This window comes from Passer montanus, unplaced genomic scaffold (assembly GCF_014805655.1).
Source record: "Passer montanus isolate IOZ18808 unplaced genomic scaffold, ASM1480565v1 scaffold35, whole genome shotgun sequence".
Taxonomy (NCBI): Eukaryota; Metazoa; Chordata; class Aves; order Passeriformes; family Passeridae; genus Passer; species Passer montanus.
Genome location: NW_024368263.1, coordinates 1,127,627 through 1,142,954, shown reverse-complemented (window position 1 = coordinate 1,142,954; position 15,328 = coordinate 1,127,627). Strand labels below are relative to the sequence as shown.

The window sequence follows — 15,328 nt, the reverse complement described above, 5'->3', positions numbered from 1 at the left end:
GGAGACCCAGAGCAGAGCCAGGCACTCTGGAACACCCAGCCCCAGTGAGAGCTGCAGGAGAAGCAGGGCAGCCCTTGGGTCTGAGAGCAGTGTCTGACTCGGCAGATGGGAAAAAGGGAAAAGCTCAGCCTGGGATTTTCCTTAGGTGCAAGTCTCAGTCTCACCCCAGGCTTGGACAAAGTGTTTTCTTCCTCCTGCCCCACGAGAGATGCTCCACTGCAGCCAGGTAACACCTGGATGAAGGAACCAGCTCCAGGCAGAGGAGCAGCCAAGGGTTCATGTGGAAACCCACGGCACAGGGAATATTTCTCTGTCTGCTCTGGGATGCCCTGACCCCCAGGGTAGCACTGACTTTGACCCTCATTCATGGAGAAAGTTTCCTAGACTTTAAGATAGACTGGAACCCACAAAAGTGTGAAATAAATTATAGAGAGTAGTGTAGGTGGATCACTTGGTGAGAAATTTAGGTTTTGGGATTTTTAGTATGTTGTGGATGGAAGCAAGATGGAGGGCACAGGGTGTTGTCCTGGGTTTCTTCTTCGTGCTTCTTCTTCCTTCTTCTTCTTCATGGGTTTGGGTGGCATTTTGTAATTGGGCAGAAAAGTCCTCATTGCAGCTCTTTGGGATCAGCTATTGGGTTAAAAGGGAAAATATTCTAGGTATCAGTTCTTAATTGGAGAGTTTAGTCTTAAAAGACCTTGGAACAAGAGATTGTTGGCCATTTTGTGCTTTGCTGATGAAAAGCTGCAGAAGTTATGGTTGTGAGACTGTTTCACTGCTAAGAAACAATAAACACCTGAGTCCCAACATGAGCTACTGTCTCAAGTGCCTTCGATCCAGACCCAGAGAAACCAACAACTGGGACCTCCACAGGCTCATGGTCACTAAATCCCCTCCTAGCCAGAAACTCAGATGAATATTCAGGGTCTAGATCCACAAACTGTCTGGCCACTCCACTGAGAACAGGCTACCTTGGAAGGGTACCAAGATCAAGCAGACAATGGCCACTTTTCTCTCCACACAGATGAATACATGCTTCAGGTTGCAGACACTGTCAAAACCCTTCCACCTGAGCAGCCCCAGTGCAGAGCAGCCTGAACACACCCTCAGCACCACACAGCTCACACAGTGATGCCCCAGGGGTGCTCTGATGCTGCACAGAATTGCCTGGAGGTCAGAAAGCCCAAACTCCCAGCTGTGGTTCAGCAGCTCCCTGCACAGCCCTACACAAAAAATCTGAGCTCAGAATGGCAGTTTCTCCTTTGGGACATAATAAATGTACATTTTTCTTTGTCCCCAAGCCCAGTCACATCTCAATTCTCTGCTCCTATGAGCTGATGCTGCCCTGGGCAGATGCTGAGGTGGGAGGACCAGCTCAGCCACGGGGCAAAGCCAGCTGCAAGCAGAGGAGTCAGAACAGCTCAGCCATCATCAGGACTCCAACATGACTCTCTGCACGTAATTTTCCTCCTCCACATACTCTTCCCTGCCTCTAAAATGAGGTGTCAAACACTTCCGCTGGTCAGAGGAGCTGCAGGGATATATTATTTAATGTTTTTACATTTTAGCTGTACTTTAAAGAATGACTCAGACGCTATCTATAGACTCCTGAGATAATGTCCGCTGTCCTTAAACGGGAGAGAAGGGAAATTACAATTTGAGACTACAATGAAGCCCTGGCCTCATACAGTTGAGGGTTTTCTCCTATTAAATCTACCTCAGAAGTAGCCAAGGCAACCCAGTTTCATAAACTAATAACATTCTTTGGTGTTTTTCCTTGTATCTTACAATTATATTTAATAGTGGCCGCAGCAGGGAAGTTGGAAGAGAACTTCAGCCAAACTTGGGACATATTTGAGTGCCTAATGCTGCAGATCAGCTTTCACTGGAGTTTGCAGAAGTGCCTTTACAAACTTCAGTATAATTCCATCTGGATCTTACAGGATGACCCTCAAGCCACTCGTGTAGCTGGATTTGGGACCATGGTTGGTCTTTCTGACTTGGAGATGGAAGAGAAAGCTCTGTCTGTGAGGGGCCAGTCAAGATTAAATTTCTTGTGTGCTGCCCTTCTGCACTCAGACTCTCTCTATAAACCATTTCAAGGCATTTAATGAAGGGCCAGCTTCTCACAGGTCTCCATGGCCCTTGCTGTGCCCCAGAATCCATCAGAGATCCCCAGCACAGAAGCAGTAAGCTCATGTAAAAACAAGAAGTGGAATCAGTATGTAAGTGCCAATATCCTGTTGGGTTGTCCTTTAAAATCTTTGTAAGGGATAAGGGGCAGGCACTGATCTTTTATCTCTGGTGACCAGTGAGAGAACTCAAAGAAACAGAAAAAAGCTGTGCCAGGCGAGGTTTAGGTTGAATATCAGGAAATTATTTTTCATCCAGAGGGTGGTGGGGCATGAACAGTCTCCCCAGGGCAGTGGTCATGGCCTCAACCCAGCCAGAGTTCAAGAAGGTTTGGACAATGCTCTCAGGCACAGAGGGGGGTTTGGGCTGTCCTGTGCAGGGCCAGGAGTTGGACTTGATGAACCTTGCATGTCCCATCTCAGAATATTTTTTGGTTCTATGAATAAAATAATTCTAGACCCAGCACCTCCCTTTCTGCCAAACCATGCTCTAGAGCAGAGCAGCAGGAAAATTAGGAATGGGTTCATTTAAATAAAGCCCAGATGCTACTTGATGCTACTCTGTGATTACACATGCCTCTCTCCAGGTACCAAGAGGTCCCAATGCAACTCCTTCTTCTGATGGGCTTCTCCAGCTGCCAGCAAGGGAAAGCAAAGCACCTGGCACCACTAAACAGCCCAGCCCCGGCAAAAGCCAGAGTGAAATCACTCCTGGCACAGGTGAAAACCATTCCAAGCCATGGAGCAGTGCCTGCAGCCTCTGAGGAAGCCTTTCTGGAGAGAAAGAGGGCTCACACGGCAGGCACAAAGCCTATTCTGTGGGTCTGGTGAAAGGCAGCATTGTCCGCGGAACGTGGCGCGCTCGGTGTAACGGAGCTGGCAGTGGAGCCCTGGGCACCATCCAGAACCCCCCCGAGTCACTCACCCCACAGTCCAGATGGTCAGTCTCCACTATGCAAATCCTTGCCACAAAAAAGGCACTTGCTGCTACTCCTGAGTGACCCAAACGCTGGGGCACTGACCCTGGCACTGCCGAGCCCCCGCGCTGTGCCAGGGGATTCCAGCGGGGTGGGGTGCCCTGTGAAGGCTGGCCTGGAACAGAGGCCAGACAGAGCTAAAGAATAAAGCAGGGATTTATGAAAAGGCCTCCATGGATCCACCTTGGGCAGCCAGGGCTGCACCCAAGTTGAACCAAAAAGGTCACAAAATGCACGAGCCCTCACGGGATCTCTCGCTCTCATTCCATTTTGGAAGCTTCTCCACAGCCTCAGCTCAATGCAGTGTTCTCTTGGGGGTCAGTGCCTGGCAGCACAGAAAGTCTGAAATTCTCAGTGACCAGGGTTCCAGCAGGAAGATAGGGTGAATCATCTGCTGGAGAGAGGCTGCAGGGACCAGCTCTGATTCAGAGATGCTTTGAGATGGCTCAACTCAGGCAAAATTAAATTCCAACTTGTTTTTCTCCAGGCCCCAGTCCTCAGTAATACAGGAAATTAGCTCTGAGATCAATGTCTGAAGGAGCTGCCAGAATAGGAAGCATTTGGGTTATCTGCAGCACCTGACAAGGAGCAGGGCTCAGGGCACCTGATGGTGCCCCAGGCTGCACACAAACCCAATGAGACAGCGTGTTCCTCTGTTTCCCAGGCAAAAGGCATATTTATCCACTTCTATTTATCCATTTATACTTTTTAATATAGAAATATTTATATATTTATCCACATATTTATCCATTTCTATTTAGTGGATGCTCTGGAGGAACCCAAAGCCCCTCTGTGGGCTCTGCCCAGGTTTACAGGCACAGAGAAGGTCACTGCCACACAGACCCGTGCTCCATGAGAAGGTGACATCCACATCCCTCTCCAGGGGCAACTGTCACCCTTCACTCCCTGAGTTCCCTGTATATAAACAAAGCAGTGACCTCCAGGGCTCCTGGGCATCTGTCACCATCAGTTTATTCCATGAGAAAGTGAAATTAAAAAAACCCTGCAGCTGAAACAGTGCTTAATCCTGCAAAGAGAGAGTCACGAGTTTTTGAGATATTTCTTTTAGACAGAAGGCTAAAAGAATATCCTTTCTGTATTCTTTAGCATAGTTTAATATAGTATTCTTTAATATAATATAATATCATAAAATAATAAATTACCCTTCTAAGAACATGAGTCAGATTCTCATTTCCTTCCAACGTCGGAGAACCCAGCAAATACAAGATGCAGGCTGTGTGCACAAGGCAGGGCTCTGCCGTGGATCTCTGAGCCCCTTGCCAGGGGACAAGGTGCCACCTGCCACCTGTGTGTGTTTGCTCAGAGAGAAGCACAAACAAACCCGCCCTGGCACCCCCTGCTCCCCCAGGAATTCCCACGAGGGCAGCTCCACATGGGAAGCAGGAGAGCGTGAGCAGCCCTGGGGGAAGCAGGGCCTGTTTGGGCAGCCCCCAGGCAGAGCAGGGGGTGAGAGGGGAGGAGAAAAGCTCCTGGATACCTGGGGACATCTCTGCCAGCACAGACCTGGCCAGGCTGAGGGTCCCACCAGCCAGGGTGGGTGACACTTGCTCTTTTTCAGCCTTTCCTACAGAGCCTCCAGCCCCCTTAACTCCCTGCAGCAGCCCCCTGCCACCTCCCTGGGCTGTCCTGTGCACGTCCCTTGTCCTTTCCCACCCGCTGACCCAGGCTCCTGTGTACACCTGACCTGTGGGAAGCACCTCTGAGCCCTGTGTGCCTCCCAGGAGCAGCCTGTCCATCACCTGAGGGGCTCTGCACACAGAAATCCTGCCACAGGGCTAGGGATGAGGACACTGCTTATTTTTAGCCAGGACTCAGGTGAGGCTTTGCTCCTGGCTCAGCAGGAGCTGTGTGACTATGGCCTGTACCAATCTTCCAGATCCTTCTCCTGTGTTACAGCCTCTGCCAGCAGCAGCCCCAAAACCATCCACAAGGAAGAGGTGCAGCCTACTTTAATGCAAAGCCCTGCAATAATCAGCACCCAGCACACTGCCATGGGAGCCTTTTCTGCCTCATCTCCATTCCCATGTTTGTATTCAGGGCCCAAAGGAGATGAAAGGCTCAGTGAGAGCTGAACATTAATCCACACATGTTATGAAACGTCTTTTTACCATTCCCTTTCCATCACCGCTCAAGCACAGGGCTCTTGCTTTTCCCACGATGAGCTCTAAAACCAAAGCCAAACACACAAAACACAGCCACAGACAGCCTCCTCCCCTCTCCCCTCCACATGTGCTTTAAAAGAGATGCAGGATGGTGATTTCCTGGAGAGTGGCTGGTCCATGAAGGACCATGCACAGCAGAGGAAGCCCAGAAACCTCCCCAGATGGATCAAGCTCATCCTTCCCCAGATTAACTCATTGCTCCCAACACTAACTGCAGGAATCAGCTGTCAGAGCATTTCACATCACTGCTGAGAGCTTTATCTGACAAAAACCCACCAGGGGAAATAACTCAGAGCCTCTTGCTGCAGCTGCCAAGCGGGAGGAGGAGACCACCCAAGCCACGACATCCCCAACAAGCCACAGCACCAGGAGCCTTCCCCAGCCCTCAGATGTGGGGCTCCATCTCACGTGTCAAACAGCAATTTGGGAAAGTGTTCACAGATGCAGATGGAGCTGAATGGAAATTAATGTCAAAGGGTAATTAGCTGCAGTAATGGAAGTCCTCCAGGTTGGGTCTGAGCTGTTCGGTAGATAACAGCCCTGAGAGTCATAGCTTACCTGCTAACAAAAATAAATCAATAAATTAAAAAACAAGCACTTGAAACCCTGTGGTGTGGTGGTTCTGAGACAGTTTGGGCACGACTCAAACTCACATTTCTCAGCATTATCACCAATTTTATAAAACATGCTCTAAAGCACGTGAAGGCAGGACACCAAGAGGGGGAAAAGCCCTGCATGAGGCAGAGTGGGCTGCAGAACACATGAGAGAGCTCTGGATTTAAGGATTTCAGTGTTTCCAGCAACTGACCTCAGATAAGGACACTGCAGCACATGTGACTTCTATCACTAGAGCACTGAAAATCAGTGAGCTTGAAAACCTTCCCCAAAGCAAAGAGGACGAGGAGAATTAGGCTTGGACTGGTGACATCAACTGCAATGCTTCAGATTAAATTATGAAAAGAATTATGTTCCATCCTCTTTCCTACTGATTAAAACGTACCTAGATTTTGCTTTTAAGTTTGAAAGTTAATTGAAAGTCATCTTGGGAGAGTGACAGAAGTGGAAGTGCAGAGAGCAAAGGGTGACCTTTCTCAAAGACCTTTCCAGTCCCCCATCAACCTGGCCATGCTGAGGCTCCCACCAGCCAGGGTGGGTGACACTTGCTCTTTTTCAGCCTTTCCTGCAGGCAAACCAGAGCTTCCAGCCTCTTTACCTCCCCCAAGCACCCCCTGCCACCCCCCTGGCTGTCCTGTGCAAGTCCCTTGTCCTGACTCGTCCTGCTCCAAGATCTGTTCCCCCAGCAGCTCCTCTCTGTACGTGCCCAGGCACTCACAGCTCAGCACTGAGTCACCCACAGGGCTCAGGGCATCTCCTCCTGCTTCCTTTGTTTACTCTCTCCATCACACAAAGCTGCAGGCAATCCCCATTTCCCGGGATAACGTCGGGCTGGAGCAAACGTGCCCCAGGGGCTGCTCTGGGAGTGTTCCCAGATTCCCTGGCAGGGCCACCAGGGACGTGACTCGGGATGAGCTGAGGGAACAAGGCAGTGTCAGGGACCCTCTGTCCCAGCAGCTGCTCTGGGCTCAGCCCCATGAGGCCAAGCCTGTCCCAAAGGGAGGCAGATTGTCCCTCAGCACACTCTCCCCCAGGAGCTGGAGCTGAGCTCCACTCTTCCCTCAGTCCCCAGAATAGCAGCACTCCCACTCCAGGAAATTATGGATTTTCTGGAGCATTACTGTGACCTTTTTAATTTCCATTCTGCCTTTAGCTGTCTCCTCCCCTACACTCCTTCTCTAAACAAATCTTGAAGCTGTACAAAGTGTTTCCTGTAAATAATACTCATCTGGCATGGACAAAGGCAAGGAAAAAAAACCCTTTTGCTGCTAGTTCCAACTTGCAATCATCCCTCCAGTTTAACTTCCATCTGTTTGACCAGGGAGCAACGAAGGCAGCACAGTGTTTGAGGGAAATGGAGGGGACAGTGACATGCCCTGGCCATCAGATCTGAACCTGAAATGAGAAGCTGAGGTCATGGAAATGACTGATATTGTGCTTCAGAGTGTGCAGTGCAGTGACCAACATTGAAACTCAGGCAAGAACTTCCCAAGGAGCCCCTTCCTGCCCAGCACAGTCACTGTCCTCACAAGTGTCACAACACTGGACAAAACCTTTCCTTTCGCAGGCTCTGGTGCCATCCCCCATGGATTCCAGCCCCGTGAGAGGCTCACCTGAGCAGTGACACAGCAGGAAGCAGCTTCCCAGGCTGTCCCCTCTGGAAACAGACCCTGAAAGGGTGCCTTGGGCTGTCCTTGTCACCAGCCACTCACTGTGGGAACAGACTGAGTCACCGGGGGCTGAGCTGCCTCTCCCACCACGCCAGTGCTGCTGTGATCCCACGGGGAGCCAGGGCTGCAGGAGCACAGCTGCTTTTCCTCAGGATGCCAGGGGAACCCCCTGGTGTGGCTGTGACACCCCAAGGCACAGGTCTCCCCTGCAGGTCACCTCTGCCTGCTTTTTGTGAGCTCCCAGGGGTTAAATCCTCACCAATCACTGCAATACAAAGCCCTCTCCCCTTCCCCAGACGTTTCCTTGGATTTGGATCACACCTTGTGCAGCAAACCCCAAGACACCCCTGGTCTAAGAGGTGCAGTCAAAGCACCCCACTCGCTGTCAGCTCTGCTTTTTGGGGTGTCCCTGCAGCATCTCCCCATTCCCTGCTCAGCCCAGGTGGTGACAGGGAGAGGATGGGTGTTTGGGGAAGCAGAAATCACCCCACTGGGCCCCACAGGACCTTTCATTATGTTCTGCAAACGTCTGCGTGTTGTGGTTTGTTATTTGTCTTTCTCCCCAGGCTGGATTTCCTTGCTTCTCCAAACTGTTTTCTAACAGATGTTGGGATGTTTTTCCTACCTGGAGCAAAGCTCTACCCCTGCCCACACAGGCCACCAAGCCTGGAAGGAGCAGAACACCCAACCAAACCCATCACACCCCTGATCTGGCCACCCCAGCAGAGCACAGTGCTGCCACAGGAGGCTTTTTCATTACCAAGGTTCCATCAATCACCACAAGCCAGCAGAAACATGTGATGGCACATTGCATTTACATCTCTGGCAATACATTCTGTCAGCACAGGAATAAAATGAAACAATTGTGCCTTTGGATTGGACTTCTCACGGTCCCACCTCGGGTTTTGCAGCAAGGAAGGGCTGAGGAAAGTCTGCCAGGACTGATGCCAAGTGCCATCAACAGCTCTTGATATCTGCTAAGCCACAGAAACACTCTGTGAGGCCCTGCAGAACAGTCTGTCCAAGGATCAAGGTGCTTTCATCCAGCAGAGGTTACAGCAATCTGTAACACTCAAGAAAATTACAGGCTTCACTACCACAAGGGAGGACAGGCAGATTAGAAATCGAATTCTCTGAAGAATACAACTTTTTAAAAGCAATCAGAAGAATGGTTCGTTGTTTTAGGTGTTAACTACACAGTGCAGACCTGGGCAGTGCTGCCTCTTGGTCAGTGGTGGTTTGGGAGCAGCACTGCTCTTTTCTTATAGGAATATAAGAAATATGGCCTCTTCCTCTGCCACACACCAGTCGTGGAGAGACTCAGGGGTGTGGGGTGGGAAGGACATGCCTGCTTGTCCCTGGATCCCCCAGCAGTCTGGACAAAGGTGGCTGCTCTCTCTGAGCATCTTTGAATGTTGTTACAGCTCAAGCAACAATCCCTGGGCACCAGCCAGTGGGAACATCAAAATTCACTGTCCTGCATGTGTGCAGCCACGGGGAAGTGGCAGAGCAGGGAACAGCACAATGTGATGGATCAAGAGGTTAAAAACAGTAAATAAATTAAGGGAGTTGGGGGTGAAAACCCACCAGAGAAATGTGTAACTGTTGTGAATATCAGCAGTGACCTGCTCCTCACTGGCTCAAAAATGAGACAGTGAGTATGGACAAGTTGGAGATGTGGTTGTCCAAAAAAGAGCAAGGCTTTGTCATGCAGGAACAGCATTTTGTTTGTTATGGGGCTCAGAGCAAGGATGAGGAGCTGTGGATGTTTGGTATCAAGCAGCTTGCACATGGATCTGAGTGATGCAGATCATTCCTGGCAGCTGACCCAGCCAACCTGCAGAGCATCCTGAAAATCGTGCAAAGCCCTTTGTCAGTGCAGGAGCCTCCTGCTGTTTCGGGATTATTAAAAAACATGTTCATTTTATAGTCCTGGGGATTTTCCTTCCTGCTGTTTCAGCAGCACCAGGTAACAGCACCACAACCCCACACCAAGAGCACCCTGCACAGCCTCAGGTGTTGCTGGGGAATCACTCCACCACGGCATTGCCATGGGCTCCAAAATTCTCTCCTCACCCTTTTTCTCCCTTTCACATCCCCCTCAATCTCACTGGCCCAGCAACGCAAGTTTTGGGGAGTAAGAGCTAGCTGAGAGTTTGAGCTGAACAACAATGGCTTTTTTTTTTTTTATAATGTATTTCAAAACAAAATATTTTGAATTTCTGTTCCAAATGACAATCTAAAATTAAATGAATGTTTTTGTTGGATCCAAGCAGTATTTTTTCCTTCATATTGCACTTTGGCCAGCGAACTGGAGAAAAAAAATACAAAAATCAAGTCTAACAACTCTTTTCATTTTTCCCCAGCTCAGACACAGACTGTGCCAGTTCAGTGACAGGAGATGGGGTCATGTTCAGGAGCAAACAATGGGCTCTGCAGACTCGGGGTCATCTCTGCCCCACCCAGCAGCTTTTATGGCAGGGTGGTTAAAAGCCTTTGAGGGAACCACACCAGGTCTCTCTCTGCAGGATCAGCCTGAAAAAGACCCAGTCTCAGTTTTTTCAGCCCATTTCAGACCAGCTGCAGCCAGATATGGACCGAGGCCCCCCCACAGACAGAACTTGGCCAGTTGTGGGGGTCCCAGTTGTGTTTCTCTGGGTCTGGATTGAAGGCACCTGAGACAGTAATTCATGTTCAGACTCGGGTGTTTATTATTTCTTATCAATAAAACAGTCTCACTACTGTGAGTTTGGCAGCTTTTCATTAGCAAGGCACAAAATGGCTCACAACCTCTTGTTACAAGGTCTTTTAAGACTAAACTCTCCAATTAAGAACTGACACCTAGATTATTTTCCCTTTTAACCCAATAGCTGATCCCAAAGAGCTGCAATGAGGACTTTTCTGCCCAATTACAAAATGCCACCCAAACCCATGAAGAAGAAGAAGGAAGAAGAAGCATGAAGAAGAAACCCAGGACAACACCCTGTGCCCTCCATCCTGCTTCCATCCACAACATACTGAAAAAACCCAAAACCTAAATTTCTCACCCAGTGATCCACCTACACTTCTCTGTATAATCTATTTCACACTTTTGTGGGTTCTGGTCTAGGAGTCCAGGAAACTTTCTCCATGAATGAGGATTAAAGTCAGTGTTGCCCTGGGAGTCAGGGCACCCCAGAGCAGACAGAGAAATATTCCCTGTGCCCCGGGTTTCCACAGCCAGTGACAGCCCTTGAGGATAATTTTGGGGGGCCAAGTCTGTGCAGTGCTGCTGGGATGAACTCCCTCCCTGTTCTGGCTGAGGACTCACTGTGACACGTGTCCCTGTGCTGCCACAGCTCTTGGCCAGCCCAGCAGGAGCTCCCATGCTTCTCTTCCCTCCCTGGATGTCCTGGAGCACAACCAGAGCCCTTTGGTGGGGCACAAACCCCACACACACCTGCCCAGAGGTGCAGAGCATCTGCAGGAGCCCCGTGGTGCCACCTCCACGTGGGGCTGGGCAGGAGGGGACCCTGGCCCACTGCACACCAACAATGAGGACAGAGCTGCTTCCCCAAAGCTGCCCAGCTGAGATGGGATCACAGAACGGTTTGGGTTGAAATGGACCTTAAAGGTGATTCATTGCAATCCCTGCCATGGGACACCTTCCCCAAGTCCAGCTTGCTCAGAGCCCCATCCAGCCTGGCTGGAGATTTCCAGGGATGAGGCAGCCACAAATTCTCTAGGCAGCACCAGCAAATCCAATTTGATTTATAGTCTATTTCCCATGTTTTATAGGGAATCATTTTACGAGTCACAACATGGGAAAGTCCTCCTTCAGTGATGGAATCTCAGCCCTGCTGTTCTTCCTGTAATTTTTCCTATATCTTTAGCTATATAAGAAGAGTTATTTCTCCCTAAGTGCCTAAGCAATAAATTAGGAGTCTGCACTCAGGTAAGGGTGGGTGACACATAACCACTATGAATAATTCTGGTGGTACTGTAATTCTGGTGATCCTTGTTTTAGTGAGTGCCAGCATCTCACATAAACCTGAAACTGAAACCATCCTTGGCCAAAACCACTCACACCATCCTTGCAAATACCTAAAAATCATCATGTCATTTATCACAGATCCTGTCTATTGCTTCTTTGGCCTTTGCAATTGGGCTTGAATAATGGAAAGTGACAATCAAAAAATCCTTCAAAAGTAGTATTCCAGGGCAAGTTTGCCTTCAGCAACTGAAATAACAGACATCCCCAAGGCACACATGTAAGGGCTGGCTTCAGTAGAAGTTATTGCTGTGTAAAATCCTTGTTTCATGCTCTCCCCTCCTCTTGCTGCTGCTGCCAGGAGCTGCAGGAACAAAAGCAGTGCCAGGATGAGCCACACGTGCCCGTGGCTACGGCACAAAGGTCTCACTGAGCCTCTTTGCTCCCAGGAGGTGAGGCACGCCAAGGTAAACTCTTCATCCCGACCCACCTACGTGGTGTGTGCTCAGGAGTCACAGCAGATGGGTTGGGATTGCCCTTGAAGTGCTTCAGGGAAGGTAAATCTTGCCTGGGGCAGGGGACAGCCCAACAGGAGAGCATTGCTGTGCCCATGGAGGAGGATGGAGCTGGAGGATCAGCCCTGGGAAGTCAAACAAGGTTCAGGGGAACCCAGACCACAAAAGAGATCCAAAGTCTGCCAGAGAGGGACAAATCAGGCCAGACATAAGAAGTACCTAACCTCAAAAGGTGTTTTATGTTCATTTTTTTTCTTTGTCATCATTTTCAGGAGTTTCTTAACCAGGCACTGCATTCCCAGCCTGCCAGAGGCTGTCAGCATCAGCTTTTGCAGCTGAGAAGTCACTTTGTCACACCCCCAGCTCCCCTGACAGACAGCAGAGAGCCCAGAGGCTCTGCAGCACCCTGCACATCCACGTCTTGGAGAAGCAATCTGGATTCCCAGGGAAATTCCCACCAAAGGGAGCAGAGGGCACACAGGGCACTGCAGGAACATCAGGGGTGTAAAAGGCTGGGTAAAGAACAAGAAGGGCAGATGCTTGCAGCCTTCTGAAAGGTCTGGTGTTACTCTGTATGGGTTTGAGCCTTCTGAAATTGTAGAGTGACACTCTGTGCCTCGTGCTGTCTCAGCTGTGACATGTGCTGTGACATTTCTCTATGCAGTTGTACAGAAATGTACAGTTGTATCCAGACCTCTCCTTGCACTGCTCTTCCCTGTTCCAACCACTTCAGGAGGCCACAACAAATAACAGGTTTCCCTGCACACAGTGCACAACCATTACTCCCCAATTTAATCCATTACAACGTGCTAATCATCACACTCAGACTGCCTCAGGTTCCCAACACACAAAAACCCCAATAAACCCTCCCGGCAGCCCATTTAGCAATGCTAATGAGAGAAGAAAAATGTCCAAGAGAGAAACACTGCTAATTAATTTTAACCATAAACAGGCAGCAGCATCACAGAGTGAATTTTCTGAGAGAAGCCAAAGCCCCAGCTCCTGTGGCCCATGAGCTCGGGCAGAGTCCTGTGGCAATGACGTGGCTCAAGTGAGTGGCAAATGCCACCAGCACCCTGAGGGGTGGCCAGACCCACGGTTTGGGGCATTAGGAGGACGCTGGCATGATGACCCACGTGCCCACAGCGGCCAGGGCACAGCCAGGGCAGAACTTGGCTTGCAGAGCACAGTGCCTGGAGCAGAGCAGAAATCAGCTGCAGAGCAAAGTCCAGCAGCTGGAGGAGCTGCCAGAGGCACCTGAGCTTTATGGGGTGAGCAGGGCACCTCTCAGAGGAGACTTGTCCACTCCGTGGTGCAGCAGGCACTGCTGGGGCAGGATCTCACGGGGAATTCAGAGGAATGCCACCAGGCATGGCTGCACACCCTGTGTTGGCAGGGAGCAAGGAGCAGAGGGCACAATGCCCTCACCGCACAGGGCAAGCCTGGCAAAGCCAGGAGGGGGAGAAGGGAGCACAGAGCCCCCCAGCAGGAGGGGTCCCATCCCTTCCAGCCCGTGTGGAAGCGCCCAGGGCAGGCAGTGTCACACGCAGCCCTGCTCCCCTGTCACGCTGGATGTCACCACCCCGTGCTGGCGCAGGTGCCTGCCGATAACAAAGTGCGTGCCCCCAGTGCCGGGCTCTGCCTGGAACAAGCCGCCCCGCCGCCTTTGCTTTGCTTTTTAAGCCTTTTCCACTCGTTTATTCACAGTGAAACAGCTGCTCGCCCTCCGCAGAGCGCTCACAGCCCGGACGGACGGTGCGCGTCGCACCTGGGGGGCTTTTAACCTTTTCCCTTTCCAAGTACAGACACAAAGGGAGAGGCGAGAGCAGGGGGAGGCTCACCTGAATACGAGGATTTCTTCATGCCGTCTCTCCGGGCTGTGACATGGGAGCAGGGCCGGGGGTGCCGCGATCCTTTGGGAGGCAGCGCCGGGGAGGGGCCGCGCACGGAGCCCGGCTGCGGCCGGGGAGCGGCTCCCGCTGCCGAGCACACACACACACACCTTTGCCAGCCTCACACACACCGCCGAGGGCTGTTCCAAGTCTGCTGGCACAGGGGAAGAGCGGGGCTCGGCTGCACCTTCACCCCCGCGGCACGCCGAGCATCCCCGGGCCCGGCGCTGCCAGCTCCCTGCCCTGCGGATCCCGGCGCATCCAGCCGTCACAACGAAGCCAAGCCGTGGGATTTCACGCCCCCAGCCCGGCGCACCCCATGGGTTTGACCCAGCCCTTGCCGCTGGAGCAGCTCGGGTCAGCGCTGCTCTGCCGGCTCCAGTTCAAAGTGCGTTTGTGACCCGTGGAAACGCCGCTTTCCTCGCCAAACCCGCTCGTCCTGGGCTCGTTCAAGGCTGCGAGCTGAGCAAAACTCTTGTGCAGGCTCACGCCTCGCTTATCGCTGCTGGCAGAGAGCCACGGAGCGCAGAAGCAGCCCCCAGCCATCGCCCCAGGTGTGGGGAAAGGGATTTTGCTGTTCCTCGTGTGCCAGGAGGGAGAACGGGCTCGGGATCGCTCCCCTGAGAGACGCAGGTTGGGCAATTAATGACAATGCAATGCCCCCGGCTGAAACACAGGCGAGAAGAAAGTCATAGCTGCTCTTAATTTGCTCTAAGGGCACGGGGAAGTGAGCACAGGGAGCTGAACTGATAGAGGAAGGGCCAGGCTGCTCCAGGGAAAGATTTCCACAGCCCCCATGGTGGGTCACACACACACAGAGGTGCAGAGCACGAGTCCTGTTCATTGAGGGAATTCCAGCAGCTCTAAGGGATGGATTCCATAGGAAGGGTTTCTGCTTGCTTTCAGACTCTTCCAGAGTAGGGAAAAAAGTTTTCTGCCCCCAGCCCTAACCCTGGCACTGCACGGGGACAGAGAAAGGCAGCGGATAAACTGGATTAAGAGGATATGGTCCTATCAGGATTTCTTTCCATTTCTCAGCCACAGATTATCTCCTCTGCAACAGATCTGAGAAAAAGGGTTGTCTGAGTGTCTCTCTGGCTTTAGTGCAAAACTGGAAGAGCTGGCTGAAGTCACTGGGGGATTCAGTGCTAAGCAGCCAGACTTTGCACTGGAACAGCTCAGGAGCCCTCCACATTCCCAGGATTGCAGCAACTACATCGCTCCAGTGCTGGGGTCTGCAGGGGGGGAGATGTCTGCAGAAACCGTCATCAACAAAACTTCCATCAAAATAAAACCTCTTGAAAACCACCGAAGGTTTGTTGCTTAACCAAGCACACCTTCAAGGCAATAGTAATGATACATTACCCTTTCCAA

At 51.2% G+C, this 15,328-nt stretch overlaps 1 protein-coding gene across 1 annotated transcript in view; it reads right to left on the bottom strand.

Annotated features, from left to right (window-relative positions):
- The window catches only part of SEPTIN9 (septin 9), a 127,737-nt gene extending 113,455 nt beyond the window's left edge, over positions 1-14,282 (bottom strand). The window contains exon 1 of the mRNA XM_039716258.1: positions 13,904-14,282. Within this exon, the coding sequence (XP_039572192.1) occupies positions 13,904-13,925 (22 nt within the window). The 5' untranslated portion in view covers positions 13,926-14,282. The remainder of the gene's footprint in view (positions 1-13,903) is intronic.
- Positions 14,283-15,328: the final 1,046 nt, after the last annotated feature.